Consider the following 26,027-nt stretch of genomic DNA (forward strand, 5'->3'; position numbering starts at 1 on the left):
CAGATTTGTGCAGTCTCACCAAAAACTTCATATCTCGATGTAGATATATCGAAATTGCAAACCGTTTAATTTCAAGAAAACTAGACTTCAAGACCTATAACATATCCAAAATTCTCAATCAAACAACTTCAGAATTGTCCTAGATAATATCTTGAAATTAACTTTATATTGCACCACGCTATCAATTCCAGATTTGCGCAGTCTCACAAAAAAATTCATATCTTGGTATAGAAGCCTCAAGATCAGAAGATGTCTTACTTGCCATCAATCAAAATTTAAGAGATATATTCTCACAAATATCTTGGGTTCAAGTCTCGCCGAATTTGAAACGTTGTGCCAAGCAATCTTTTCCTTATACTTGTGTTTCTTTTTGATGCCTCTCTTCTCTTCCTCTTTTTTTTAAAGGCAGAGGGCGGACTTGGAGACCAACAAACTTGAAGGTTTGGAGAACCTGAAGACATAAGAATCCCTGGACTTCAATGCAAATACTTGACATCCTCCTAAAATCGGCCCATTGAAGATATCAATTTACCATGGAGGGTTTCCCCCTTTAAATCAAATGAGATCAAAGTTCAACGGGAGGATGGCATTTCAGCTTGATCTTACATTCCTTCATACTTCATTCGAACAATAATTGGGGCCAATATTTATCTTTTGAACTTATGCAACTGAACTTAGAATGAAACTCTATGCTGCCTACGTACCTCGACGAAGAGGATCAAGTCATACCGTTGTTCAGACTGGGTGATTTTTTTTATGTTCTAACTTTTGCCTAGGCCACCTCTTTCAAAGTTTTCAACCTAGTAGACTTTTTTTTAAATTTTTTACGTCCTAACTTTTTCCTAGGCCGCCTCTTTCGAAGTTTTCAACCTAACAGATTTTTTTTCTTTCTTTTTTTATAGTGGGACGTACACAGTTTAGACTCATGCGGACCAGGAGTATAGTAACATGCAGTTTAGGCTCATACGTCAAGGAGCGTTGTAACTTCAAGGATAATACTTCTTCAAAAACTTGCCATTGATAGGGCCGATTCTCATGCCATCGGCTTCAACCAGCTTGTAATCCCCACTTGAGTACGACATATGGCCCATCCCATTTTGAAGTGAACTTCCCTATAGGTTTATGGGATGTAATTATGGGTCTTCGTACGGCAAGGACTTGATCTCCTACTTGAAAGGATCTCGGGTGAACTCTTTTATTGAAGGCGCGAGACAATCAAGCTTGATAACATTCAAGACTTTGTTGAGCTCCCAACCTCTTCTCATCAAGAGCCTTCAACTCTGCTAATCGAAGTCGAGCATTTTCTTCATCAGTGATCCCTTCTTGAATAGCCAGTCGTAATGAAGGTATTTGACGCTCAAGTGGCAAGACGACTTCGACTCCATAAACTAGTGAATAAGGATTCGCTTGTGTTGGTGTGCGGTGAGTCATCCTATATGCACATAGAGCTTCTTCCATACGGTCATTCTAATCTCATTTGGATTTGGAGATGACTTTCTTTAGCAAGTTGCATAGAGTTTTGTTGAATGCCTCAGCTAGACCATTGGCGGCAGCATTGTACATCGAAAAGTTACGTTGCTTGAAGCTGAAGAGATCACAAATCTTGTTCATCAACCTATTATCGAATGGCTTTCCATTATCTGTTATTATGTAGCGAGGAATGCCAACGCGATAAATAATATTTACTCGGATGAAATTTACAATATTTTCCTTTTTACTTCCTTGACAGTAACAACTTCAGCCCATTTTGAGAAGTAGTCGGTTGCAGCCAGAATGTATAGGTGCCCACCAGAGGACTTTGGTAGTGGTCCAACAACATCCAATCCCCAAGCGTCAAACGGCCAGGATGCAACAGTCGGGTGCAACACTTCAGGAGGTTGATGGATAAAATTCGCATGGAATTAACAAACCTTGCATCTTCGATCATAGTCCAAGCAATCTTTTACCATCATTGGCCAATAATATCCTAGTCTTTTTATATGGAAGTGGAGCTTTGGTCCAGATTGGTGTGACCCACATACCCTAGAATGCGTTTCTTACAAAGCTTTGAGTGCTTCATCTTCCCCTAAGCATCGCAAGAGTACTCCCTCGAATGATCTTCTGTATAGGGTATCTTTGTAGTAAAGGAAGCGAGGTGCACGATGACAGATTTCAGTTATTCTCTGCGGATTTTCTGAAAGTATCCCATAGCACAAGTAGTCGATAATGGGTTGTCTCCATTCTTCTTTCTCGACTTTAGAAACAACAACAAGATGCTTGAGTTCTTTTTCTTCACCTTCAGCCTCATTTGGCAGCGGTACTACCCATTTTTGGCAGACAGTAACTTGCACTTGATCAGGCAGGGTTAAAAATGAAGCTAGGGCAGCTAAAGCATCCGCCTTCTTATTTTCTTTCCTTTGCACATGCTGAATAGTCACATCACCGAGCCATCCCATTAACTTTTTAGCGTAATCATGATATAGGCGTAGTTCAGACTTCTTGACCTCGTAACTACCTAAAAGCTGATTTACCACTAACTGAGAGTCATCAAAGACTTGCAATTGTAATTACTTCATATCAACAGCCATTTCAAGCCCAAGTATTAATGCTTGATACTCAGCAACATTGTTGGAACAAAGTTGTGTCAAGGTGAAGGAGTAGGGCAAGACTTCACCTTGGGGAGTGACAAATACTACGCCAGCCCCAGCTCCCCCACGATGCACAGCACCATCAAAGTACATCTTCCATGGAGGTTGAACTTTAACGACCATTGTGTCCTCATTAGGTAGTTCATCAATTAGCTCCCAGTCATCAGGTATCGGATGATCTGCCAAGAAGTCTGCCAATGCTTGTCCTTTTACAACCTTTTGACAGATGTATAAAATCTCGAATTGTTGAAATTGGAGGTACTATCTCGCTAGTCGATCATTAAGGACAGGTTTTGACATCACGAGCTTGATGGGATTTGCTTTAGAAATAAGACGGACAACATGAGCTTGAAAGTAGTGCTTCAACTTTTGAATTGAGAAGACTAGCGCCAAACACAACTTCTCAATTGGCGAATAATTCAACTCATTTGGTATCATCATCCTGCTCAGGTAGTAAAGAGAGTTTTCTTTCCCTTCACTATTTTCTTTGGCCAACAGTTCTCCAACAGACCTTTCCTGCGCCGCAATGTATAGTATCAATGGCTTTCTAGGTATAGGAGCTACTAAAACTAGAGGCTTCATCAAGTAGGTTTTGATACTTTCAAAGGCATTGCTACAAGCTTGGTCCCACTTGAAAGGAACGCCTTTCTTCATGAGGCGACTAAATGGTTGGCACCTCCCAGCCAGGTTTGATATGAATCTTCTAAGGTACGCTAGCTTTCCTTGCAAACTTTTCAATTCATGGATATCTCGAGGCTCAGGCATTTTCAAAATGGCATCCACTTTGGCTTGATCAATTTTGATCCCTCGATGTTGGATAATGAAACCAAGGAACTTTCCAGAAGTAACTCCAAAGGCACATTTCAATGGATTCATCCTAAGTTGGTACCTCCGGAGCAATTCAAATACCATCCTTAAGTATTTCATGTGGTCACCCTTCTCTCTTGATTTCACCACCAAGTCGTCAACATAGCATTCGACATTCTTGTGGAGAAGATCGTCGAAAATATTCTGCATAGCCCTTTGGTAAGTAGCACCAGCATTCTTCAAGCCAAAATGCATTACCTTGTAGCAATAAATATCCTTTTGGGTACGGAAGGCAGTAAGTTCTTCATTTTGGTGCCATGCGTATTTGGTTATAGCCCGATGAACCATCCATAAAAGATATTGCCTCGTAACCAGTAGTAGCATCGATCATCAGCTCTAGAATAGGAAGCGGAAATTCATCTTTCGGACATGCATTGTTGAGATCTCTAAAGTCAATGCATACTCGAATCTGGCCATTCCTTACAGGGATAATACTTGAAACCCATGTTGGGTATTTAACTTCGCGAATAAAGCCAGCTTCGATGAGTTTGTTAACTTCGGTTTAAATCAAGGGAACCAAGTCTGGCCTAAAACGCCTTTGAGCTTGTTTAACAGGTCGAGCACCATTTTTGACTGCAAGGTGATGGACTAATACTTTCGAGTCCAAGCTAGGCATCTCTTTGTAACTTTAAGCGAAGACGTCCCTGAACTCCTTGAGTAACTCAATATAAGTACTTTCTTCATCAACTTCTAGTAAAACACTTAGGTAGGTGGGTCTTGGTTCTTCATCAGTGCCAAGGTTAACTTCTTTTAAGGCATCAATCGTTGCTTTCACCACTTCTTCAAGTTCTGGAGGAGCATCGTTTGCGTATTCATCTTCTTGAGGGTCCCCATCATTGAAGGATATGTGATAACATGGTGAAACATCGTCCAATTTCTCGTCATCCTCCATTAGAAATAAAATACCATGCTCGCCTTGTGCAGTAACATGATACGAAGAACCCACACTTTCTTCGTCTTTATCACGTTCTTTAGTGTAGACCATAGTGTATGGCTTCACCTTCAGTACTTCATCACACAAAACCATGACTTTTGTTTGTCGCTTCATTCTAGAAGGAACCAAACTTTGGAAATCTTTAGAGATCTTGTGAATTTTGGGTGAAGCGGGTGTTCTTGTATTTCGATAATTTCTCTGGAACTTATTCCCTTTCTTTAATGGACCCAATCTCTCAAATATGGAAGTTCTCACAGTTGATTTTCTAAGCCGATCAAAGACAGAAGGCCTGTTAGAAGCAGCAGATTCGTCTTCTACACTGATATAATTGCTACTCACCCTTCTTATTGAGATGCGCACTGGTGACGGTTGCTTGTATCTCAGACCTTCACGTGGTTGCCTCGTTGCAGCTTCTGATGGGAGCTTCCCTAACTTTGATGACTCATTAGGATTGTATCCAGCTTTTTCAAATAGTTTGTAAGCGTAGGATCAAAACCTTCATCTGTTCGCTTTGTAGGGAGTGCCATATTCTGCAAATGATTTTGGGCTACAAATCCTGCAAGCGGCTTTGGGGACAACTTTACTGCCTCAATTCGTTTTACTAGAAGAGTTAACTCCCTTAGCGTCTTGGTTTGGAGATTATATGATTCGCCCTCGTCTTTCTTCCTTTTAGGGACATATTGGAGCGTGAGACTTACTTTCTTTCCATAAGACGCAATAACCCCTTTATGAGATTTATTCACGTTGGCGTGTACCTTCTTAGAAATAGCTTTGGTTTTACCAATAGTCACCTCAGCTCTTTTAGTTATGGGCTCGTCATTCTTGCTTTTCATGCCACCATCAAATTTTAGCTCCTTCACAATGCGGTTCTTCAAGTAGAACTTTGCATTGGCGAAGTGTGACTCAGCTTCGGTGAATGACTCATCATCAGCAACTATCTTCTTCTTGACTTCACCCTCATAGTATTTCAAACATTGATGGTAGGTAGATGGAACCACTTTGTTCTCATGTATCCAAGGCCTTCCAAGCAAGACATTGTACGAAGTCTTTCCATCGATCACATGTAGCCATGCACTTGATTGCATATCTTCAATAGTGATTTCCAGCCTGATCGCGCCTATGGCTCTTTGTCCCCCTTGGTTTAATCCTTGGATCATCACACGACTTTCTGAGAGTTCGTTCATGGGAATACCAAGTTCTTTCACAATGTGGATTGGCAAAATGTTCATTGAGTGTCCTCCATCAACCAAAATTCGATTTACCCTTTCATCGCGCATATAGCCAACCAGGTACAATGGGCGGTTATGAGGAGTGTCACCTAGCAAAAGATCGTCATTTGTGAATGTGACATTTTCTTCACAAGCATTAACTTCTTAAGGAGTGGACTCGATGGGCTTTTCCGAAGCTGGTGCCAATGGTAGGTCATCACTCTTTTCTTCCCCTTTGTCAGCATGGCAACAAGAGGCATCAATGCCCTCATGGGAAATCTTTGTGTGGAACCAACTTGGTAAGAACTCCTCCAAGGTCACTGGATGTTGTGGCTTTTGAGGATGGTGCACCTCCACTTTTGCTTTCTTCAAATAGTTAACTGGATTTCATCTCCTTGGTCTTTTCACCATTATTTTCCTTGTTGATTGTTCTATTGATTCTTTTTCTGGGCTCCTTTTGTGGTGCCTACGACGAGTCACCAATGTCCAACCTTCATCATCATCAGGTTGATTGACTTCAGCTTTGTCGCTCTCCAGTAATTCTTCATCTTTACTTTCTTTAAAACTACATAATTCATCCAAACTGAATGAGCCAAAGGTGATAGAGACTTGGTTTGTGCTTACTTTCTCATCTTCAAGCACGATCTTCTTTTTACGAGCCAAGTCCATGACTTTGTCCTTGAAGACAAAGCACTTCTCCAGAGGGTGGCTTACAAGTCGGTGATATTTGCAGTAATTTGGATCATTTGTTTTCCCAGCTTCATTTGGTCGCTTCATCTCCGGAATCTTAATAAGATTTAACTCGATGAGTTCTTCGAAAATGGCTAGAACATCAGAATCCAGAAATGGGTACTCCTTCTCTTGCATTTCTTTTAGAGTCAGCTTCCCACTTGGCTTATCTTGAAGAAGTGGATTTCATACTCTGCTTCTTGCTCTCCTTCGTTGTGAACTTCACAGGTGACGTATTGACATTCATAGCTTCTTTGCTTTCAAACTTGGGTACGAACTTGCCCCACTTCCTGACTTCTTGCTTGTCATTCCCTTTGCGAGGTTCATAGATGGGTAGCCTTTCATTTCCAGCAGAGGCCATGCTTAATTCCATGTCATGGGCACGAGTTGCAAGTTCTTCAAATGTGTCAGGCTTGATACCTTGCATGATGTAGCGCAATACCCAATACATGTCTTGGATGCACATCCTATGCCTGAAGCTTCACTAAGCCTGTCTTTGCAGTTGAGGGTTGCATTCTTCCAACGATTGATAAAGTCGATAACTGGTTCCCCCTTTCGTTGACGAGTATTTGTAAGTTCTATCATACTCATAGTACATCTCGTACTATAAAAGCGATTGAGGAACTCTTGCTCTAGTTGATCCCAGTTATCGATAGATCCAGCCTCGCGGTTCGTGTACCAGTCAAAAACATTTCATTTTAGCGAGCGGGCACACTGCTTGATGAGGTAATCTCCATAAGTCCCAGCATTGTTGCACATCTCCATGAAGTGCGCAACATGTTGCTTTGGATTACCTTTACCATCAAACTGTTGAAACTTTGGAGGTTGATAGCCAGCAGACATCTTCAACATATCGACCCTTGTAGTGTACGGCTTTGCATATGTAAGAGAGGATTTGGCAGAAACTTCATACTTGTTCTTAATGGTTCCTTCGATGAACTCCTTCAGTTGATCGATTGGAATCATCCCTTCAGACAAAATAGGGATAGCCTTAGTGGATGCTGCTTGTCTTGGGGGAGGATCAATCTCTTGAACTTCTGGGAGTTTGTCGGGTGCATGGATGGATTCCTCTTCCATCAAGATTCCTACACTGTCTGTTAGCTTATCAATTCTAGCCTCTTGATTTTGCATGCATTTGGTCAAGCTAGCGATTGCTTCCGTCAAGTTTTCCAATTGCTCTTCCACAGATGAAGTGTTTGTCACCATGGCTTGCATGATTCTCGTGGACGATGGAGAGTAGCATGGATTTTCACATAGATTGATCCTTGATTGGCTCAGTCTATGTGGTATAAATGGGGAGGATCCATCACTTGAAGCATCATCATCTTTATTCATAGTAGAGTGCTTGGATCCGGAGAGGTCAAGCATAGCAAGAGTTTTCTTGATCTTTTCAGCAGCATCGCTTCCTCCTTCAGGTGCGTTTGTGGAAGATCTTGCTCCTTTTGAGGATGAAGATACGAAAACAAGGGTTGATGCGGATGACACTTGGGGTGCTTGTTGTCCTAAAGAGCTTGCTTTGCTCCTCGTAACTGGTCCAAAGCTTCCAAAGGTAACATCCAGGATGCTTTCCACATCAGCATAGAACCTGGAGTTAGCAGCCTTGGTGGAAGTTGAACCGGAGTTGATTTTCTTTGAAGCCATTTCAATGTTCTTGAATTTGGTGATTGAAAGGTTGAGATGAGATGTAGAGATTGTCCCACTGGGCGTGCCAGAATTTGTAGACAATAAATTTACGTCGAGAAAATAAAATCAAGACCAAAAAATATCGCAACAATCGTAGTATTTGATTTTAAATATTTGAGTGTACAATCTCTATGAATCCTCTGATTCTTCCTTCCAATAGTAAATAAATTCAAGGGCTTTTTAGCTTGATCTTGAATCTATATTTATTTCCACGAATGATGATCTTGTTCTTGAGCTTGAGCTTGACTGCTTGAACTTGATCTTGATTCGTTCTTCGTTCTTGAGCTTGAACTTGAACTTGATTGCTTGAAGCTTGAAACTTGTAGAGAAATTTCCGGCGTTTGATCCACGAGCTTTTTTTTTTTCTTGTTATAACTTCTGGTCCCTTTTCTGGATTATGAAGACCCATATTTATAGTTGTGGGAGGGAATAGTTGTGATAAGAACAAACTCTTTCCGGCCAATCAAATTGAAGTGTGACACGGCCGCATTTGATTGGCCAGAACATGTCACTTACACACGTGGCGCGATTTCATTGGCCTTTCAGTGTGACTGGGCCTGCCTTGTCATTTTGACACGTGTCATGATCTTATTGGCTTTTCCGCTTGACTTGGCCCGCCACGTCATTTGACATGTGGCACCAAACTGGGCCTCTAGAAAGATGACATCTTGGGCTTAATGAAGTGGGCTCATCACTTTAACCCAATTTAAATGGGCTAGCCCAATGGATTAAATAAATAGCCCAATAGATTAAGACTTATTTATTTAATCCATATTTATTGGACTTATATAATTAGGTCAATTATATTAGCCCATAATATTTATTTGGACCAATATATCTTAAATTTAAAATATAATCCAAATTACTTATTGAATTTAAATTCAATAAATTTTGTATGCCTACAAACACATTTTTGAAAATATATTCCAGAAAAAAGGAAAAATAATCTATGAACAAATGCGTAGTGGATGTCTATTTATTCAATTAGTAAGAAGTAACAAATAATGATCGAACGCATTTTATTAAATAACTTTGGACAATGAAATGATTTCTCGTAAAGTAATTTCAAAATGAAAAAAAAAACTCGTTCATTAATAGATAGTACTCCGAACTTTATTAATTATAATCAAAACTCAGTAACATTAATTCTTCACTCTTCAAGAATCACACTTAATTTAGCAGTAAATTTTTTTCGTTTCAAGCCTGAACCATCGATTGGGACAAGATCCTGTAGTCTTGTGTAGTACTTGACATGATCTTCTGATCCTTCAAAATACATCAAGGGATCAACCCTTTTCATCCTACAACAACTACCACAGCTCTTTTTATCACTTGTTTTTATTGCAGCAATGGCTTTTACGGCCAAAGTAGCCATGTCCTCCACCTGAAGCATTAGTGGAGCCAGAATTTTTATTAAGTGAAGTAGCACTATAAATAAGTAAACACGCGAAAAAATCAAGGGGATTCAACATATAATATACAACAGCAACAACAACAACAAAAAACTCAGTGATTTTCAACAAGTGGGGTCTGGGAAGGGTAGGATGTATGCAAAGTAATGGCAATAAGTAGAAACAACAACAAGATAAAAATAAGACCGAAGCCAAGAAAGCAGTTAAATATATAGTAATAGCAATCTATGAATAAAATAATATTTTACTAACACTAACGCTAGCTAACTGAGTAAGACAAAGAGAGACGTTTGACAACCTACTAGTCTTCTATCCTAATCTTTAACTTCCACACTTTTCTATCTAGGTCATGTCGTCAATCAGTTTCAGTTGCGCCATGTCCCGCCTAATCTCCTCTCCCCAAAACTTTTTACGCCCTCTACCCTCGTGATACCCACCGAAGATAACATCTCGCATCTTCTAACTTTGGCTTCTATGCTTCTTCTCTTAAAATGAAAAAATTACCTAACCATATACCTTCGGCGAGGGGTGTCAAAGGTGGTTCAGCCACTGACCTGAAGGCGATGAGTCAACCAATCCAGCGGCAGCTCGAAGTAAAGCTGACCAGGCAGCAGCTCATCGTCATCACCGAGCGGAGAAGCGAATCCATCAAATTCCATTTCATCTGAATTACATATGAAAGTAGTGGGGGTTTCTAATTGCAGCAAGTTAAAGATTTTGATAGGAGAAAAGAATTCTTCAAGTTCACCATTTACATGGATTAACTTAGCCGTGACCTTAGACCTCGATTTACAAGAACCACAATTTCCCATCTGCCTAATAAGTTGATATTCCCATAAATATAATAGATTTAATGTGGTTCTATTTGGAGTAGGGTGTTATATATTCTAGGTCATAGGGTTATAGTTTATTCTTGAAATTAAGGAAAGAGTCTATTGTTCGTAGAAAGAGTCTATTGGTTATTACCAGAGCTATGGTGAGATGGATACGGTTTTTTCAACCTTAACTAGAAGTCTCGAATTCGAACCATATAAATAGAAAAATCTTAATAGGGAGTACTTCGTCCTTTGATCAACTTTATACAATATGAAATTGAACTATCTGAGACTCCAATACGAATATCAGATACTGAATGAATAAATAATTTTGAAAAAAAGTCTTATTGTTTGCTTCATTCTTAATTTTCTTTGTTGTCGCGTTGAAATTGCCGGTGGTCTATGGAATATTTCATATTCGGCAAGATCATACTAAGAACAACGTTGCTTGTTACTTCATACAATTTAAATGCTTTCAAGTTCAATTAAATATTAAGAGTAATGGACGCTAATATAATAAAGATTCCATTGAAGATAAGGCATATTCATTCCTTCTTTGAGAGTATTATTACTTTTAGTCCGCGCTAGAAATTATTTATATTTGGTAGCTGAAAAAGTGTATAAAATTTGTATAATTTTTGTATATAACATACAAAATGTATATATATATATATATATATAAATTACAAATTTTATATATTTTTTTGACTATTATTTTTACGGCAGCTATATAGGGTATTTTTTCCTTCTTTAATACTGGAATTGAATCTACCTTCCTGATAATTCGTATGGCCGAATCACTTTCAGAATCTTGAGTCTTCCACTTCCTTTTGTATTGACATGTTTACTGATCTTTTTTCTTTGGGTATAATTTGGTTAATGTTTTAGGATTTAAATAACAGTGCCTAAAGTATCTTTTCTTCCAGCTAAATCTTTGATTATTCTCAGGTCACACGATGACAATCTATTGATAAAAAAGATCTTAATTTCAAATTTAATGTCACCAGTTTGAATTCTAACTTAATTGAGTTTTTACTCTTCACATTAACTATATTTTTGATTTAAAACTAGTTTTCTCAGTTTCAAATTATTCCTGTCGTATGCAGACAAAAATATTTAAATTATATATACTGATAACATAAAGACAAAAGCAGCACTATATTAGAATTCAAGCAACATAAAGAAAATTTGGTGCTTACATCCATATCGAACGAAAGACAAAAGGATTTGCTAGAGTGACTAGCACTAAAGTATGGGTCAACAAGTTGATGTACTCAAATTTTAACTCATTATTGCTTAACTGAAAAGATGAAATTTCACCAATAAAATAAAATATAGGAGTGGATGGTACACAATTTTCTGATATAAGGGGTGAAGTACACAAATAGTTTGCTCACTTGTCTCGTGAGCAGAATTTTAAATTTAACAAGTGCTTTGCTTGTCCCATAAACAATACTTTTAATTTTTGGCCTTGAAATTCCGCTCATAGGACAAGCGAGGTCAAAAGGTTAAACCATCCAAAAAAGTGTCATTTCTACAATTTTTTGTCATTATTTTCCCTTTGGGCCGAGGGTGCTATGCACAGGCTAATGATATACAAATAGGACACTTTTGTGCAAATATTAATTTTTTTAGACGAAGTGCACTACTTTTAAGTCTGCTACTAAAGATATATTTACAATTTACGATATGTTTAAAGATAAGCTAGTTAGCCAAATTTCATAACTAAGTATTTTGAATTTTTGTCTCCTAAATTTTTGAGCTGTTAATTTAATATTCAGAACTTAGTGTCCTAAATTTCTAAATTTTCAATTTAAAATTCAGGACATAAAATTCTAATTTTGTGGACACTATATTCGAACTCTAGGACATAATGTCCTGAAGTTTGCAGTATTCTGAAGTTTGAGCAAATTGGATAATCTTTAAATACATTGTAAACTATGAATATATTTTAAATAACATGCTTAAAAGTGACTACCTAAAATTATTTTTTCAACTTTTTGGCTCTGATAATGGGAGTTTTGATAAGAAAAAAAACTCTATAACAGAATTTTAAAGCACGCTAGGTAGGATTTTCCCTAAGCGTCAAAATTTTAAAATACGATTTTGCCATAAATCCCAACGAATCATTAGAATTTTCAGCCACAATATAGTAAAATTCTAGTGACTGTTGGAAGTGATGCTTCAAAATTCTAGTATCGAATAAAATCCTGTCCAATGTACTTTAAAATTCTGGTGTAAGACCATTTTCTCGAAACATTTTTTAAACGGAAAAGGGTAAAAATTATGGAGAATTACACATAAGTACAACCCATAGACATATGTTGCAATATAATAGCCAGTTACAACTTTACAAATCTATAACCCAAAAATAATAGGCTAATGTTTGAAAAAGAGATTTTTTGGGTTCTTTATTCAACAAAGGTTTCATCAGGACTATTATCTTATTTATGAAGTCTTGGGGATTTTTTTATTCTTCCATTATCTGATTTTGATCTTTCTCCCTCAATTTGTCTTTAGTAATCTCTCCTATTATATCATCCTAAAATCAAAACATAAGAGCTGCTTGCGGAAAATGCAATTATATAATTACAATAAAGAGTTTGAGCTAAAACATACTATGCATAATTGTAAAAGATCATCACAAATAGAGAGCATAGATAAGTTTGTAACCTTTCCCAAAGAATTCTTCCTCAAAAATGGTAAACAATATAAAAAACTGAGTATCTTACATTTTTTCAATTTCGTTGATTCAACTTATATGGTAAATTGAAAAACAATTGCTGCAAATTCGTGATTTGGCGGAGAAATCAACAAGGAAAATACATTTATACATGATTTGTTCTAGAAAAAGTAAGAAAACATGAAAAAAATTTAATTTTATTATACATGTACAGTACATGTATAATGATGTATAAACTATGTAAAAACTTGTATATGGAATGTATAATAATATATATCAGAAAAATAAGAGAAAGAAGAAGAAGAGAAGTGTCAAACTTCCATGGAGGGCTCTTATATAATGACGATGTATATATATCCTTATACATTAAGAAATAAATAATTATATAATGTTATAAACATATATACACAATTATACAACAATGTATAAGTAAACAGTGGCTATACAATATTTATACCAGAAAATATCTTGTGTTCACTATTACACTTCCATTTCAGCACCAAAATATCAAAAGAGAGAGTTTTTAAGAGAAAGTTAGATCTAGAAATTAAAGAGGAGAGAAGATGGAGGTGAAATTTTTTTTCATAAAAGAAGTAAGATAAATCACTTGAACATCATCTGAATAACTTGAAAATTGTCTGAATGCAACACCAGAGCAAATCATTTGCTAAAACACAAAAATGGTTCAATTTTAAATGGACTTTTTTCGGCAGAACAAAAATAACATAAAGTGAGTAAAAAATGGCTATTCACCACCGGAGATTGATTCTCCGATGACCTCAATGACTTTGTCGTCAACCTCTTTACCTTGAATAGAAGGGAAAAAATGGGTAGATGAGGTTATCCACACCGGAGATTTATTTTTCCGATGACATCATTAACTTTGTCGGCGGCCTCTTGATTGACTTCGTTGTCGACATCTTTACTCTAAAATTTGAAGAAAAAATAAAATGGATAAAGGAGTTTGTCCACTTCTCTTCTTCACGCTAGGTTAACCGATAAAATTCTTTTTACACATTATATGCAAAATGGGCTATGTCGGGAAAAATTAAAAAATATGGGCTCTTTTTAGTTGTGAGATTGTGCCGACTGACACAAGATGTAATTCTTCCTAAAAAATACCCTTCTACTATACAAAAATGATCATATATACCCTGTGTTATACTTTCGGTCTATTATTACCCTTCATCCGTTAAGTCCTCCACCATGGCCACACCATCCTATGTGGCCTAAAACTTTAATGATGTACACGCCATATGATATCCCACCTCACTGCCCCAATTCTATTTTAACCCTCTTCTATCACTTCTTCCACCATCCCTCCCCCACCCCAACTGGGTTCGAATCCATCCAATACCATATCCTCCAATAATTTCAATGGGCATCTAAATTAATGCCACATTTCCGTCACAAAATTTAAAGGTTAAATTCGCATTAGCAACTCTTCTTGCATAGTTGCCCATTAAAACTAGCCCCGCTACAATTCACCCAACAAAGCATAACTAGAAAAGGAATTCAATGTGTGGGTTCACAACAAGGACCTTACCTTCCAAAACTCTTCTCTTTTCTGTAACTCATTTCATTCTATAATACTGAAAGATTCTAATAAACTCCCATTACATAATTCAAATACAAAACAAATAAAAGACTTATTCCCTACCCAATTTATACTCATAATATGTACGGAAAAAATAAAGAGCTTTGTGCATCATCCATGGTGCCGTAAGCGAAAAACGAAAGAGCTCCTAGTCATTATCTATGGCCTTTTAAGGAAGAATATGGTTACAAATGTATCAAATATTAGATACACTAAGTTTCTTCACTTCAATTTTTACAAATACAAAAGAGAACATTCTAGTAAATTAAACTACGCAGCAGTCGTTCCCTTTGTTTGGCTGTTGAATCAGAGCTTTTCTAATTATACAACCAAAAAGGCTAAAACTTAAATCAATATTTGTGTAAAACTAATGTCAAAACAAGCACAAAAAAAATTCGTGGGAAAAAATTAGAGAGTGAAAGAATTTAGTAGCAAACAACCAATTTTTTAGTAACCATATACTATAATTACAAATAAAAGAAACGAACTATTAGCTTATAAGAAGAGTAAAAGGAAGAAGAAATTACCATAGAAAGAGGAGGAACCTTAGGAAGAGCTAATAGGGGCGGTGGTAGTTAGGTGAAGGGAAAAGTGGGGGGCTGGGGTTAAAACTGGATTGGGGCGATGATGTGGCATATGGTGTGGCGTTCAATATTAGGCCACCTTGGATGGTGTTGGTTGTTTGGCTCAAAATATATCAAAACTTTTTTGAACAAATCAATCAAAAAAGATGAAGGGGTAAATCTTAGTCAGACATAATAAATTCCAGATCAAAGAGCTAATAGTATAGACTGTATATATGATGAGAAAGATGTAAACGATCTTATTGAAATTCAACATTGTGCCTCCCATCGATCGATGGGGGGACAACTTTACATGTTCTTTTGTAGATTGCTTCTTTTTCTATCAAGATTAAAAGAAGCGAGCTTGGTATAGAGAAAGGAGGGGGGCAAAACCCCCTTTAATCGAAGGTTTTCCCTTACTATATATAGTTAAGACACCCTTGCATTTTACTTGGTCCAACGCTCTCTCGCCTTCAATGTGTCATGGTCGTTCCTTTTAGGCGTTGCTCTTTCTGACTCGACAGATTTTGGGAAAGGATGTAGAGTGGGCTATGTTATCTTTCACTGCCCGGTCACTTAGGCAGGACATTGATCAGTTCGGTCGTGACGGTCAAATTTTGACCAATACAGTTAGTCCCTCCATCTGTCAGGGTCGTCCTCTATCGGGCTCAGCAGATGGATCATGATTGCTATGAATTTGAGCGAAATCTGACATCGGCGTTCTTTCGATACCCATGGACCGTTGCGGCGGTTTCAAAACCGAAACATCGTTTGGTATCAAAGAGCTATTTCGTGGTTACTGCCATTATGACACATGTTCCTAGAGGACTGAAACGTTTCGTGCCCTATCAGATTCGATTAGCGACTCTTGGGTTTCGTGCTTGGGGGATTTATGCCTCTTATAAATAGAGGGAGCTTATCATTCGATTGACACACTTCTCTACCTTTTACTCGAGAGAGTTCTGCAGATATACTTTCTTTCTGACACTCCAAGTTTTCGCTTGTCGTTAATCAACTGAAAATCTCCAGCCTTTCTTACCGTTGTCTTTTTGCCGCATCATCTGGACAAAATAGTTGGTGATTCCTCTTCCACCGATCTTCCTACCACAGTTGGCACCGAAAAGTGTTGCTCAGGCCACCGGAGGGGTAGATGGCGGTGGTAAACAAGGAGGTCCCGTCGATAGTCGAGATTTTACCTTGCCCTGGAAGAGAATTGACCGACTTCAGCATTCGCGTCGGGGCGGAACCGGAGCCTGTCCATTATGTTCTGAGAGAAGCGGACATTGCAGAGTTGAAAACCAGGTGGGGGATCCCCGGCTACGTCGACATGCGACCGGCGGTAGGAACCGACATTGTTCATTTTGACCATCCTGGGTACTGTATATTTTACGCCTACCCCTTCCTTATTGGATATACGCTTCCTCTCCCTCTCCTGGTGGTAGACTTCTGTCGTTTTTATGAGGTATGCCTCGCTCAACTTTCGCCGTACATGTACAAGTTGTTCCTTATGTTGCTCAAGTTTGCGGAACTCGCCGGTCATGAGATCAATTTGGACCATCTGCTCAGTTTCTTCGCCCCCCAACTCATCCGCGGCATGATGCTTCACATGCGTCCTCGGGGGTCTAAGAGTCTGGTAGTGAAAATGGACGATAGGACCAATCGCCATTTTTATAAGAATTATTTCTTTGTGCGGTCTGAGCACATTGTGGCGGATCCGACGAGGTTCTCTGAGAAATGGAACTTTACACATAAGTCTCATGCTTCTAGTAGGAGATATATCCGACCATTTTTGTTACAATACTAAATCCTGTTATGCTTTTTTTGCAGCTAAGAAATTGCTGCCTTCCCTTGTCGAAAATATTCGCGAGTAGGTGAGCGCCATTCTCCCTCATACGGTGGGGGTCTACACATGGGCGGCCTTTTATGACAAGTATGGGCACATGCCTCTTTCTGGTAAGATGTCGTTTCTGTTCGCCGTTTTTCTCTTTTCCCTCTTTGTATTTAATTCCTCACGTGTTGTTCGTTGGTGTCAGGGAGGGTGAGGAGAGTCAGGGCTCCTCCATTGGCTTTCCGGCAGCCCGCCTCATCTACTCACCCTATCGCGGTACCTACAGCCCGACCTTCGTCGAGGGCTGCTTCAGTTGAGTCTGCGGCCGTGATTACTCCTGCGAGGGATGCTTCTCAAGCCGAAGTTCCGACCTGTGTCGCTCTCACGACGGGTGATTCTCCATCTATTGGGGAAGAGGAGGGGCCATCGAAAAGACGACGAGTGGAGTTTGAGACCGCGCCCCCAACAGTGATTCATCTAGACGACTCCCCTACGACGGGATCTGGAGAGGGGGTTGTCGTGGCTCCCACCGTAGGGACAGAACCAGCCGTTGCCTCGGCTCAATTAGAAATTCTCGCCGTTGTCGGTGGTCAGCAACCTTTCTTGGCAGAAAGTCAGACTTCTGGGGCCGACGTTGTAGTTTCGAACGTACCCTCGTCCTCTGCAGTTGGGCGTGCTTCCTCTTCAGCTGCTGAAAGAGGAAAAGGCATGGTGGTCGACGATTACAAATCCGAATCAGACCTCGACCCTGATGATGTCAGGATGTTTGAGGAGGGCCTTACTCACTTGGTGGTTCATGCGAGAGGCTCGGTCCATATTCTTGAGATCCCTTCAGATACCAATCTCTTGGGGGACACGGAGGATCTGGTGTCGCAGTTCAGCATGTTATGCTCCACAGCCGAGAATGCGTCCCTTCGGTCCGTTCCTGATATTGATTTGATGGATGAGGTGGTCGCTATGGGCTTAAGGGTATGTTACGCTTACTTCATGTTTTCCCTCACCTTTCTTAATGATACGATTCTAATCGGCCTTTACATTTTTCAAATGTATATGGTGGAAGTGGAAAGCATCCGCAGGGCCAATATTCGGGACAAGATTTTCTTGAAGATATTAGAGAAATATCATCGCTACCACAACAAGTGTCACGAGATGCATGAGCGGCTGAAGGCAAACCCCGGCAATCGGGCTCTTGGTGAGGAGTTAAAGAACAGGGACCAGGAATTGATGCAGGCTATCTGTAGCAGGAGTGTGCTTGAGGAGCAACTTCGAATAAAGGACGATGAGCTCGAGTTGGGCAAGGGGGTCGTAGCAGAGTGAGAGCATCTGCAGGAGAAATTGAGGTCAATGTAGTTGGAGATGGATCAGAACTTGATTAAGGTCGAGGTGCTGAGCACGGAATGGATGGGGAAATTGACTGGGCTAGAGAATAAGGTTGCTGGGTTAGAGAGCATTGAGAGTGCTTGGTCTGCGGCTTCGACGAGGGTGGAGGCCTTGGAGAATGCCATCCAAGTCCTCCAGTTCGAGCAGGAGTCAGAAAGAGCTACGGCTACCCTTATGGAGGCAAGGTTTGAGGAGCGCATTAGCGAGATTGATCAAGAGGCATCGGTTCTGGGAGATAGGGTCGCAGCACTGCAGGCAGAAAATAGGCGACTGTTGGCTCAGATTGAGTCTTCCTCCATCTCCGTTCCCCGCCACATGTACGAGTTTTGGGTTTACGCCGAAGCCCAATGGGATATATACAAGAGTTTGTGGGAGGCAGGTACTGTGACTGAGGCTGCATATGAAGAGGCACGAGTAAAAGTGCGGGAGGCTTGCATCAATTACGGGTATGATACAGCGACGCCAGAAGCTAATGAGGGCACGGACGCTGAAGGAGAACTTCCCGAAGATGGCAGTGGCGAGGGTGGCGATAACGATGCATAGTAGAGGGATAGTGATATTGATCTGTTTTCCATTAGTTATTTTCTTCCCAATTTTTCGTTCGTAGTCAATTGTCATTGTTCCTTTCTTCCTTTTTTTCCTTTATTTTTTTTGTTTTTAGACTGTTGACTTGGGTCTTATGTAATCCGCGACCATTTGCGCGGAGACTTTGTATAAAGGAGAATTTTCGCTGTTATTTGTCTTGTATTCTACTCTTGTTTTCATTTCGCGTGATTCTGGTACAAGATAGATTTCTGCATGGTGAGTCCCGGTCTTTTGCACTTTCCGATGATCTTTGGCCTTTGGAATATTTCGCACTTTCTCATTGGTGATGGCTTATGGCCTTAAAGGGTGTTATTTCGAGCTTATCGAAATTGTAACCCGTCGCCGTTTGATCGAGGTCGAACTATTCTTTTTGGCAAAGGCCCTTGGCCTTAAAGGGTGTTATTTTGAACTTCTCGAATAGTAACCCGTCGTCATTCGATCGAGGTCGAACTCTTCTTTTTGGCGAAGACCCTTGGCCTTAAAGGGTGTTATTTCGAACTTATCGAAATAGTAACCTGTCGTCGTTCGATCGAGGTCGAACTCTTCTTTTGGCGAAGGCCCTTGGCCTTAAAGGGTGTTATTTCGAACTTATCGAAATAGTAACCCGTCGTCGTTCGATCGAGGTCGAAATCTTCTTTTTGGCGAAGGCCCTTGGCCTTAAAGGGTGTTATTTTGAACTTATCAAAATAGTAACCCGTCGTCGTTCGATTGAGGTCGAACTCTTCTTTTTAGCGAATACCATTGGCCTTAAAGGGTGTTATTTCGAACTTATCGAAATGGCAACCCGTCGTCGTTTGATCGAGGTCGAACTCTTCTTTTTGGCGAAGGCCCTTGGCCTTAAAGGGTGTTATTTCGAACTTATCGAAATAGTAACCCGTCGTCGTTCGATCGAGGTCGAACTCTTCTTTTTGGCGAAGGCCCCTGGCCTTAAAGGGTGTTATTTCGAACTTATCAAAATAGTAACCCATCGTCGTTCGATCGAGGTCGAACTCTTTTTTTTTTCTGGCGAAGGCCCTTGGCCTTGAAGGGTGTTATTTCGAACTTATCGAAATAGTAACCCGTCGTCGTTCGATCGAGGTCGAACTCTTCTTTTTGGTGAAGCTCCTTGGCCTTAAAGGGTGTTATTTCGAACTTATCAAAATAGTAACCCATCGTCGTTCGATCGAGGTCGAACTCTTCTTTTTGGCGAAGGCCCTTGGCCTTAAAGGGTGTTATTTCGAACTTATCGAAATAGTAACCCATTGTCGTTCGATCGAGGTTGAACTCTTATTTTTGGCGAAGACCCTTGTCCTTAAAAGGGGTTATTTCGAACTTATCAAAATAGTAACCCGTTGTCGTTCGATCGAGGTCGAATTCTTCTTTTTAGCGAAGGCCCTTGGCCTTAAAGGGTCTTATTTCGAACTTATCGAAATGGTAACCTGTCGTCATTCGATCGAGGTCGAACTCTTTTTTTTGGCGAAGGCCCTTGGCCTTAAAGGGTGTTATTTCGAACTTATCAAAATAGTGACCCGTCATCGTTCGATCGATGTCGAACTTTTTTTTTTGCCGAAGTCCCTTGACCTTGAAGGGTGTTATTTCGAACTTATCAAAATAGTAACCCGTCGTCGTTCAATCGAGGTTGAACTCTTCTTTGTTTCTTTTTTTGGCGAAGGCCCTTGGCCTTGAAAGGTGTTATTTCGAACTTATCGAAATAGTAGCCCGTCGTCGCTCGATCGAGGTCGAACTCTTCTTTTTGGCGAAGGACCTTGGCCTTAAAGGGTGTTATTTCGAACTTATCAAAATAGTAACCTGTCGTCGTTCAATCAAGGTAGTAACCCGTCGTCGTTCGATCGAGGTCGAACTCTTCTTTTTGGCGAAGGCCTTTGGCCTTAAAGGGTGTTATTTCAAACTTATCGAAATAGTAACCCGTTGTCATTCGATCGAGGTCGAACTCTTCTTTTTGGTGAAGGCCCTTGGCCTTAAAGGGTGTTATTTTGAACTTATCGAAGTAGTAACTCGTTGTCGTTCGATTGAGGTCGAACTCTTCTTTTTAGCGAAGGCCCTTGGCCTTAAAGGGTGTTATTTCGAACTAATCAAAATAGTAACCCGTCGTCGTTCGATCGAGGTCGAACTCTTCTTTTTTTTTTTGGCGAAAGCCCTTGGCCTTAAAGGGTGTTATTTCGAACTTATCGAAGTAGTAGCCCGTCGTTGTTCGATCGAGGTCGAACTCTTCTTTTGGCGAAGGCCCTTGGCCTTAAAGGGTGTTATTTCGAACTTATCGAAATAGTAACTCGTTGTCGTTCTATCGAGGTCGAACTCTTCTTTTTGGCGAAGGCCCTTGGCTTTAAAGGGTGTTATTTAGAACTTATTGAAATAGTAACCCATCATCGTTCGATCGAGGTCGAACTCTTCTTTTTAGAGAAGTAACTTGGCCTTAAAATGTGTTATTTCGAACTTATCGAAATAGTAACCCTTTGTCAGTCCTAGTTTTTGGAGAGCCAGACATTTTCTGGGAGAGTCCCAGTTCGTTTGACATTGCTTGCATCAGGGGGTGCAACGTTGGAGAATACGAAACGTGGTTACTTCGCTTAGGTTTGCTCTGCGCACACATTGTAGTTTCCTTGTCTGAATTCTGCTTTCCGGCTTGGAGATGTCACTGGCGGGCAGTATTTCGGTTGTTTCGCAGTAGGTTTTCTTTCTTTAATTGAGATGTTTCTTTACTCGCTCTTCCCCGCGGCCTTTGTGTTCCTTCTTGAGCAAAGAGCAGAATGTGAGTTAAAATGATACTTTCCTTGCCCCTACCTGGTGGTCCAATGGGGGAGAACAGGTTGGTAACATTGTTCGTCTTGTTCGGCATTTCGATGGTTGATGGGGCAGAGACTTCTAAATTCGGCAATTCTACTCGGCTCTCCTCCCCCTACCGTGTTGTGCTTTTGTCTCACGTGGGTTGGGTTTTTCCTTCGCGCTCCTTTCGGTGGGTGATCGTCTTTCTTGTCTTTGATCTGGGAGAGACTAGAAAATTTCACTAAGAAATCCCCACAGACGGCGCCAAATTGTTTGACTCAAAAGATATCAAAACCTTTTTGAACAAATCAATCAAAGAAGATGAATGGGTAAATCTTAGTCAGACATAATAAATTCCAGATCAAAGAGCTAATAGTGTGGATTGTATATATGATGAGAAAGATGTAAACGATCTTATTGAAATTCAACATTGTGCCTCCCATCGATCGATAGGGGGACAACTTTACATGTTTTACTTGGTCCGACGCTCTCTCTCCTCCAATGTGTCATGGTCGTCCTTTTAGGCGCTGCTCTTTCCGACTCGACGGATGTCGGGAAAGGTATATAGAGTGGGCTATGTTATCTTTCACTGCCCGGTCACTTTGGCGGGACATTGGTCAGTTCGGTCGTGACGATTAGATTTTGACTAATACATTGGTCACAATAGAGTACTTAACGGACAAAGGGTATTTTTGCACCAAATTTATAACGTCGAGGTACTAATAGAACAAAAGTATAGCGGAAGACATATATAACCTTTTTGTATAGCAAAGGGGCATTTTTGACCTTTTTCCGTTTTAAAAAAAAGGTTTTTCCAGCATAACTTCTTGGCACAGTTGGTCAATAAACTTCATGGTACAGATTGTTAAATGTCTTATACTTGGAACAGAAGCTGTTCGACAAAATGCCGGAACGGAGCAGCAAATAGCCATCGATGGCGATGCTATCAACTATTGCAAGACGCACTATTTTCTCAACCCCATTAACCAAACACGCATCTTCCTCTTCCTTCTCTTCTCCGACTTCCTCTTCTCCAACTCAATCGTCTTCAAACGAAGATGAAACTCTAGTCTCAACAGCCATAACAATCCTCAAACACCATCGCTCAAAATCAAGATGGTCTGAAATTCTTTCCCTATCCCCACCCCCTTCCGGCTTCACTCCCACCCAAGTCTCTCAAATCATTCTTCAACTCCGCAACACACCTCATCTTGCCCTCCGTTTCTTTCATTTCACAATCACTCGCTCCATTTGCTCTCACTCTCTTTCTTCCTACGCCACTATCATTCACATCCTCTCCCGATCCCGCCTTAAATCCCAAGCTTTAGAGCTACTAAAATCCGCCATTCGTAAATTCCCTGAAATCCATCAACCTGATTTAACAAACCCACCAAGGATTTTCCAAATCTTGGTTAAAACTTACAGGACTTGTGATTCAGCTCCCTTTGTGTTTGATTTGTTGATTAAAGCTTATTTAGATTCTAAAAAAATTGATCTTTCTGTTCAACTTGTGAGGATTTTAGCTAAAAAGAATATCTTTCCACATGTTGTTACATGCAATTCTTTGATTGAGTTGATTGCGAAAAGTCGAGGCCCTTTTGGTGCTTATGATATGTATCGGGAAATCTTTAAAGGTAGAGTGGTGAAGGGTGTGATCGCGAATGCTTATACGTTTAACATTCTTATGGTTGCTTTTCATAGAGAAGGAGTTGTGGAGAAGGTTGAGGAGGTTTGGAAGGAAATGATGGAAAAAAATTGTGCCCCTAATACATATAGTTATAGCGTTTTAATGGCTGTGTATTGTGAGGATGGAAGGATTGAAAATGCCATGAAAGTTTGGGAGGAGATGGGTGATAAGGGCGTGAAACATGATATTGTAGCTTATAATACCATAATTGGGGGGTTTTGTAAAGTTGGGGAGGTTGAGAGAGCTGAGGAGATGTACACGGAGATGGTTTTCAATGGGGTGGAGTGTACTTGTGTTACACTTGAGCATCTCACAAATGGACATTGTATGAGCGGGAATGCTGAAGCAGCTCTGGTCTTGTATAAGGATATGTGTCGAAAGGGGTTCAAGCCAGAAAGTTCAATGATAGATGCAATTGCTCAGGTGCTCTGTGACAAAAGTGGAGTTCTTGAAGCCTTGGAATTTGTGAGAGGTGTAATAAAGAAACATGATATCGTACCAAGGAAGACAACATACGAACTTCTGATACGGAGCTTGTGTGAGGAGGGGTGGATGGAAGAAGCTCGGAAACTTCAGGTGGAGATGGTGGGGAAAGGATTTGCACCAAATTTGGAAATATATAGTGCTTTCATTGACGGGTACATCAAGCAAGGGGATGATAAAATGGCTGAAAGTTTGAGGAATGAAATGCTTACGAATAAGATCCCTTGTAAAGATAGCTAGAAGTTCGTATAGCATCCAGAGTTTTAACCAAATCTTAAGTTTGACTTCAGGCTATGAAGTTAAGAACAGACAAGGTGACTTTGTCGAGGTGCAAGTCTATCTGTACATCAAAGCACGGTACTCTCTGAAGGGCATCTTCATGATTTTTCGAACATGAGCAGTGCATTCTTGCTGAAGAATATGAACACTAACTAACTGCTTCAAGAGTCTATCGAAAACAGTCTCTCTACCTTTATAAGTAGGGGTAAGGTCTGCATATACACTACCTTCCCCAGACCCCATATATGAGATTACACTGGGTTTGTTGTTGTTGTTGTTGTTGTTGTTGTTGTTGTTTTTTCTAACTGCTTGAAGAGTTCTCGCTACAGGTCAGGATCTTAAGATGATTCATCCTAGACTCTTTCCTGCAGTGTACCAGCATAAATGTTCTTTTATCGCTTTCCTAGTCGGAGATAAAAGTTACATCCCACAATGTGCTTTATGTTTCCCACAGTGCGCTTTATGTTTCACCACTCAAATTACAATTGAGGCTTTATTACCTATTGTCCTATTCCTATTTGTGGAATGCCTAGAGGATAGCCTGCTTTTCTCACAGAGCTGAATAACCTGCTTAGATACTTTAATACCATTATCATAGTTAAATAGCTGATTAAGTTTGCCTAAGCATGAGTCTCTGAGGTTTGAGTTTAAGAACGGAGGGCTGCAAAAGTAAGTGTTCCTACATTTTAAGATTGGGAACAATAGACGGGTTGGGCAGGTCATGTTTTCATGGGCTAATTTTGTCACCCTAAGGGTATGTCAAGACATGTAACAAATTCGTTTGGCTCACAAGTCAATGTTGTTGCATTAGATGTTTTTCTAGGATGATTTTTACTTTTGAAATGTCAAATTCTGCTATATCCGAGTAACAACTGATTTTACTATTACTGCTCCATACAGAAAATGAATTCTCTTCCAATATCTTTTATGTTATTTCTTTACAAACTGACAATACCACAAAGATGGCTTTTCGAAAAATTTACAGCTGTTTCCTGAAGCTATTATGCTGTGAAAGTTGGAGAAGACTTCCAGCTGCTTGACACAAAAGTAACCGAAGATTAGAATGTCATAAAGCCATGGAGATTCCATGATAAGAAGGCCAATCCTGCATATATCTGTTAACTACTGCATAACTTTGAAGGACATAATGTTCTGTTGGCTCTAAGTGATGAATTGGTTCATTATCTACTGTTTTTGCTGGTTGATGATCAACTTTTTATAGTCTTCCCAGTTATTCAAAAATGACTTGATGTGTATCCTCGGCACATCCAATCTTCTAAAAGATTGAGCTGGCTGACAAACGGGGTGCCAGATCCAGACAGTATAAAACAGGAGATGAACAAACCAACAACAACATACCAAGTGTGTAGTCCCACAAGTGGGGTCTGGGGAGGTTAGAGTGTACGCAGACCTTACCCCTGCCTTTAAGAAGACAGAGAGGCTGAGGAGATGACCAAACCAAACCCCTGAATGTTATGAAGTAGCTGCCCGGCAGCCAAAATGAGATTGTGTAAAATGCAATGCATCACTCACAGTATGGAACTCTAACTAATTCAGACATTGTGTAATCTTTCTATTATCACTCTCAACCTACTCATGAACATTGGCTTTGTATAGATAAATTGCATCAGCAGTTGGTGCTTTCCTTGGCATATATCATCTCTGATTTTGCTTAATGTAATTAGTGAAGGGGGCATGCTTCTGAACTAAACTGAGAGATTAACTTTTTGATGCAACATTTCTATAACTGAGTTTTCAGTGTTGATGGTATGGTATTGAGTACTTGTTTATCTGCTTCATTCTTTCTTTTCTATTGGGTGGTTTTGACAAGTCAAAAAACCATACGATAAGGGTGTATTGTGGGCCGGGCCCAGCCCGGGCCCGACCTGGGACCGCTAGCAAAC

The 26,027-nt window shown here is 40.0% G+C and overlaps 4 protein-coding genes across 4 annotated transcripts; 1 reads left to right on the forward strand and 3 right to left on the reverse strand.

The window, feature by feature from the left end:
• Nucleotides 1-2,036: 2,036 nt before the first annotated feature.
• Nucleotides 2,037-4,110, reverse strand: LOC138884011 (uncharacterized). Its single transcript, XM_070164748.1, has 3 exons — nt 4,012-4,110; nt 2,654-2,843; nt 2,037-2,533 (listed from the first exon to the last, which is right to left on the reverse strand). Exons 1-3 carry the CDS (start codon nt 4,108-4,110, stop codon nt 2,037-2,039), a joined length of 786 nt encoding a protein of 261 aa, XP_070020849.1.
• Nucleotides 4,111-4,122: 12 nt separating this feature from the next.
• LOC138884012 (uncharacterized) lies at nt 4,123-6,503 on the reverse strand. Its single transcript, XM_070164749.1, has 4 exons — nt 6,351-6,503; nt 6,128-6,281; nt 4,925-5,746; nt 4,123-4,856 (listed from the first exon to the last, which is right to left on the reverse strand). Exons 1-4 carry the CDS (start codon nt 6,501-6,503, stop codon nt 4,123-4,125), a joined length of 1,863 nt encoding a protein of 620 aa, XP_070020850.1.
• Nucleotides 6,504-9,135: 2,632 nt separating this feature from the next.
• On the reverse strand, nt 9,136-10,363 carry LOC104238684 (uncharacterized). Its single transcript, XM_009793120.2, has 2 exons — nt 10,015-10,363; nt 9,136-9,432 (listed from the first exon to the last, which is right to left on the reverse strand). Exons 1-2 carry the CDS (start codon nt 10,270-10,272, stop codon nt 9,199-9,201), a joined length of 492 nt encoding a protein of 163 aa, XP_009791422.1. The 5' UTR covers nt 10,273-10,363; the 3' UTR covers nt 9,136-9,198.
• Nucleotides 10,364-22,505: 12,142 nt separating this feature from the next.
• LOC104238683 (pentatricopeptide repeat-containing protein At2g15980) lies at nt 22,506-25,893 on the forward strand. Its single transcript, XM_009793119.2, has 2 exons — nt 22,506-24,328; nt 25,109-25,893. The coding sequence occupies exon 1, from the start codon at nt 22,609-22,611 to the stop codon at nt 24,082-24,084; it is 1,476 nt and encodes a 491-aa protein (XP_009791421.1). The 5' UTR covers nt 22,506-22,608; the 3' UTR covers nt 24,085-24,328; nt 25,109-25,893.
• The last annotated feature ends 134 nt before the right edge of the window (nt 25,894-26,027 follow it).

This window comes from Nicotiana sylvestris, chromosome 12, assembly GCF_000393655.2.
Source record: "Nicotiana sylvestris chromosome 12, ASM39365v2, whole genome shotgun sequence".
Lineage (NCBI taxonomy): Eukaryota > Viridiplantae > Streptophyta > Magnoliopsida > Solanales > Solanaceae > Nicotiana > Nicotiana sylvestris.

Excerpts from the sequence above, each read along its gene's own strand:
- LOC138884011 (XM_070164748.1), bottom strand. The coding sequence starts at position 4,110 with ATGCCTAGCTTGGACTCGAAAGTATTAGTCCATCACCTTGCAGTCAAA. Across the intron at positions 2,844-4,011 it reads GGCGTTTTAGGCCAGACTTG|GTTGTAAAAGGACAAGCATT; the intron begins GTTCCCTTGATT and ends ATCTGTCAAAAG. Across the intron at positions 2,534-2,653 it reads AGTATTTGTCACTCCCCAAG|TCTTTGATGACTCTCAGTTA; the intron begins GTGAAGTCTTGC and ends TACAATTGCAAG.
- LOC138884012 (XM_070164749.1), bottom strand. The coding sequence starts at position 6,503 with ATGCAAGAGAAGGAGTACCCATTTCTGGATTCTGATGTTCTAGCCATT. Across the intron at positions 6,282-6,350 it reads ACTGCAAATATCACCGACTT|ATCGTGCTTGAAGATGAGAA; the intron begins GTAAGCCACCCT and ends CGTAAAAAGAAG. Across the intron at positions 4,857-4,924 it reads TACAAAGCGAACAGATGAAG|GGAAGCTCCCATCAGAAGCT; the intron begins GTTTTGATCCTA and ends CATCAAAGTTAG.
- LOC104238684 (XM_009793120.2), bottom strand. The coding sequence starts at position 10,272 with ATGGGAAATTGTGGTTCTTGTAAATCGAGGTCTAAGGTCACGGCTAAG. Across the intron at positions 9,433-10,014 it reads GGTTGACTCATCGCCTTCAG|GTGGAGGACATGGCTACTTT; the intron begins GTCAGTGGCTGA and ends CTAATGCTTCAG.
- LOC104238683 (XM_009793119.2), top strand. The coding sequence starts at position 22,609 with ATGGCGATGCTATCAACTATTGCAAGACGCACTATTTTCTCAACCCCA.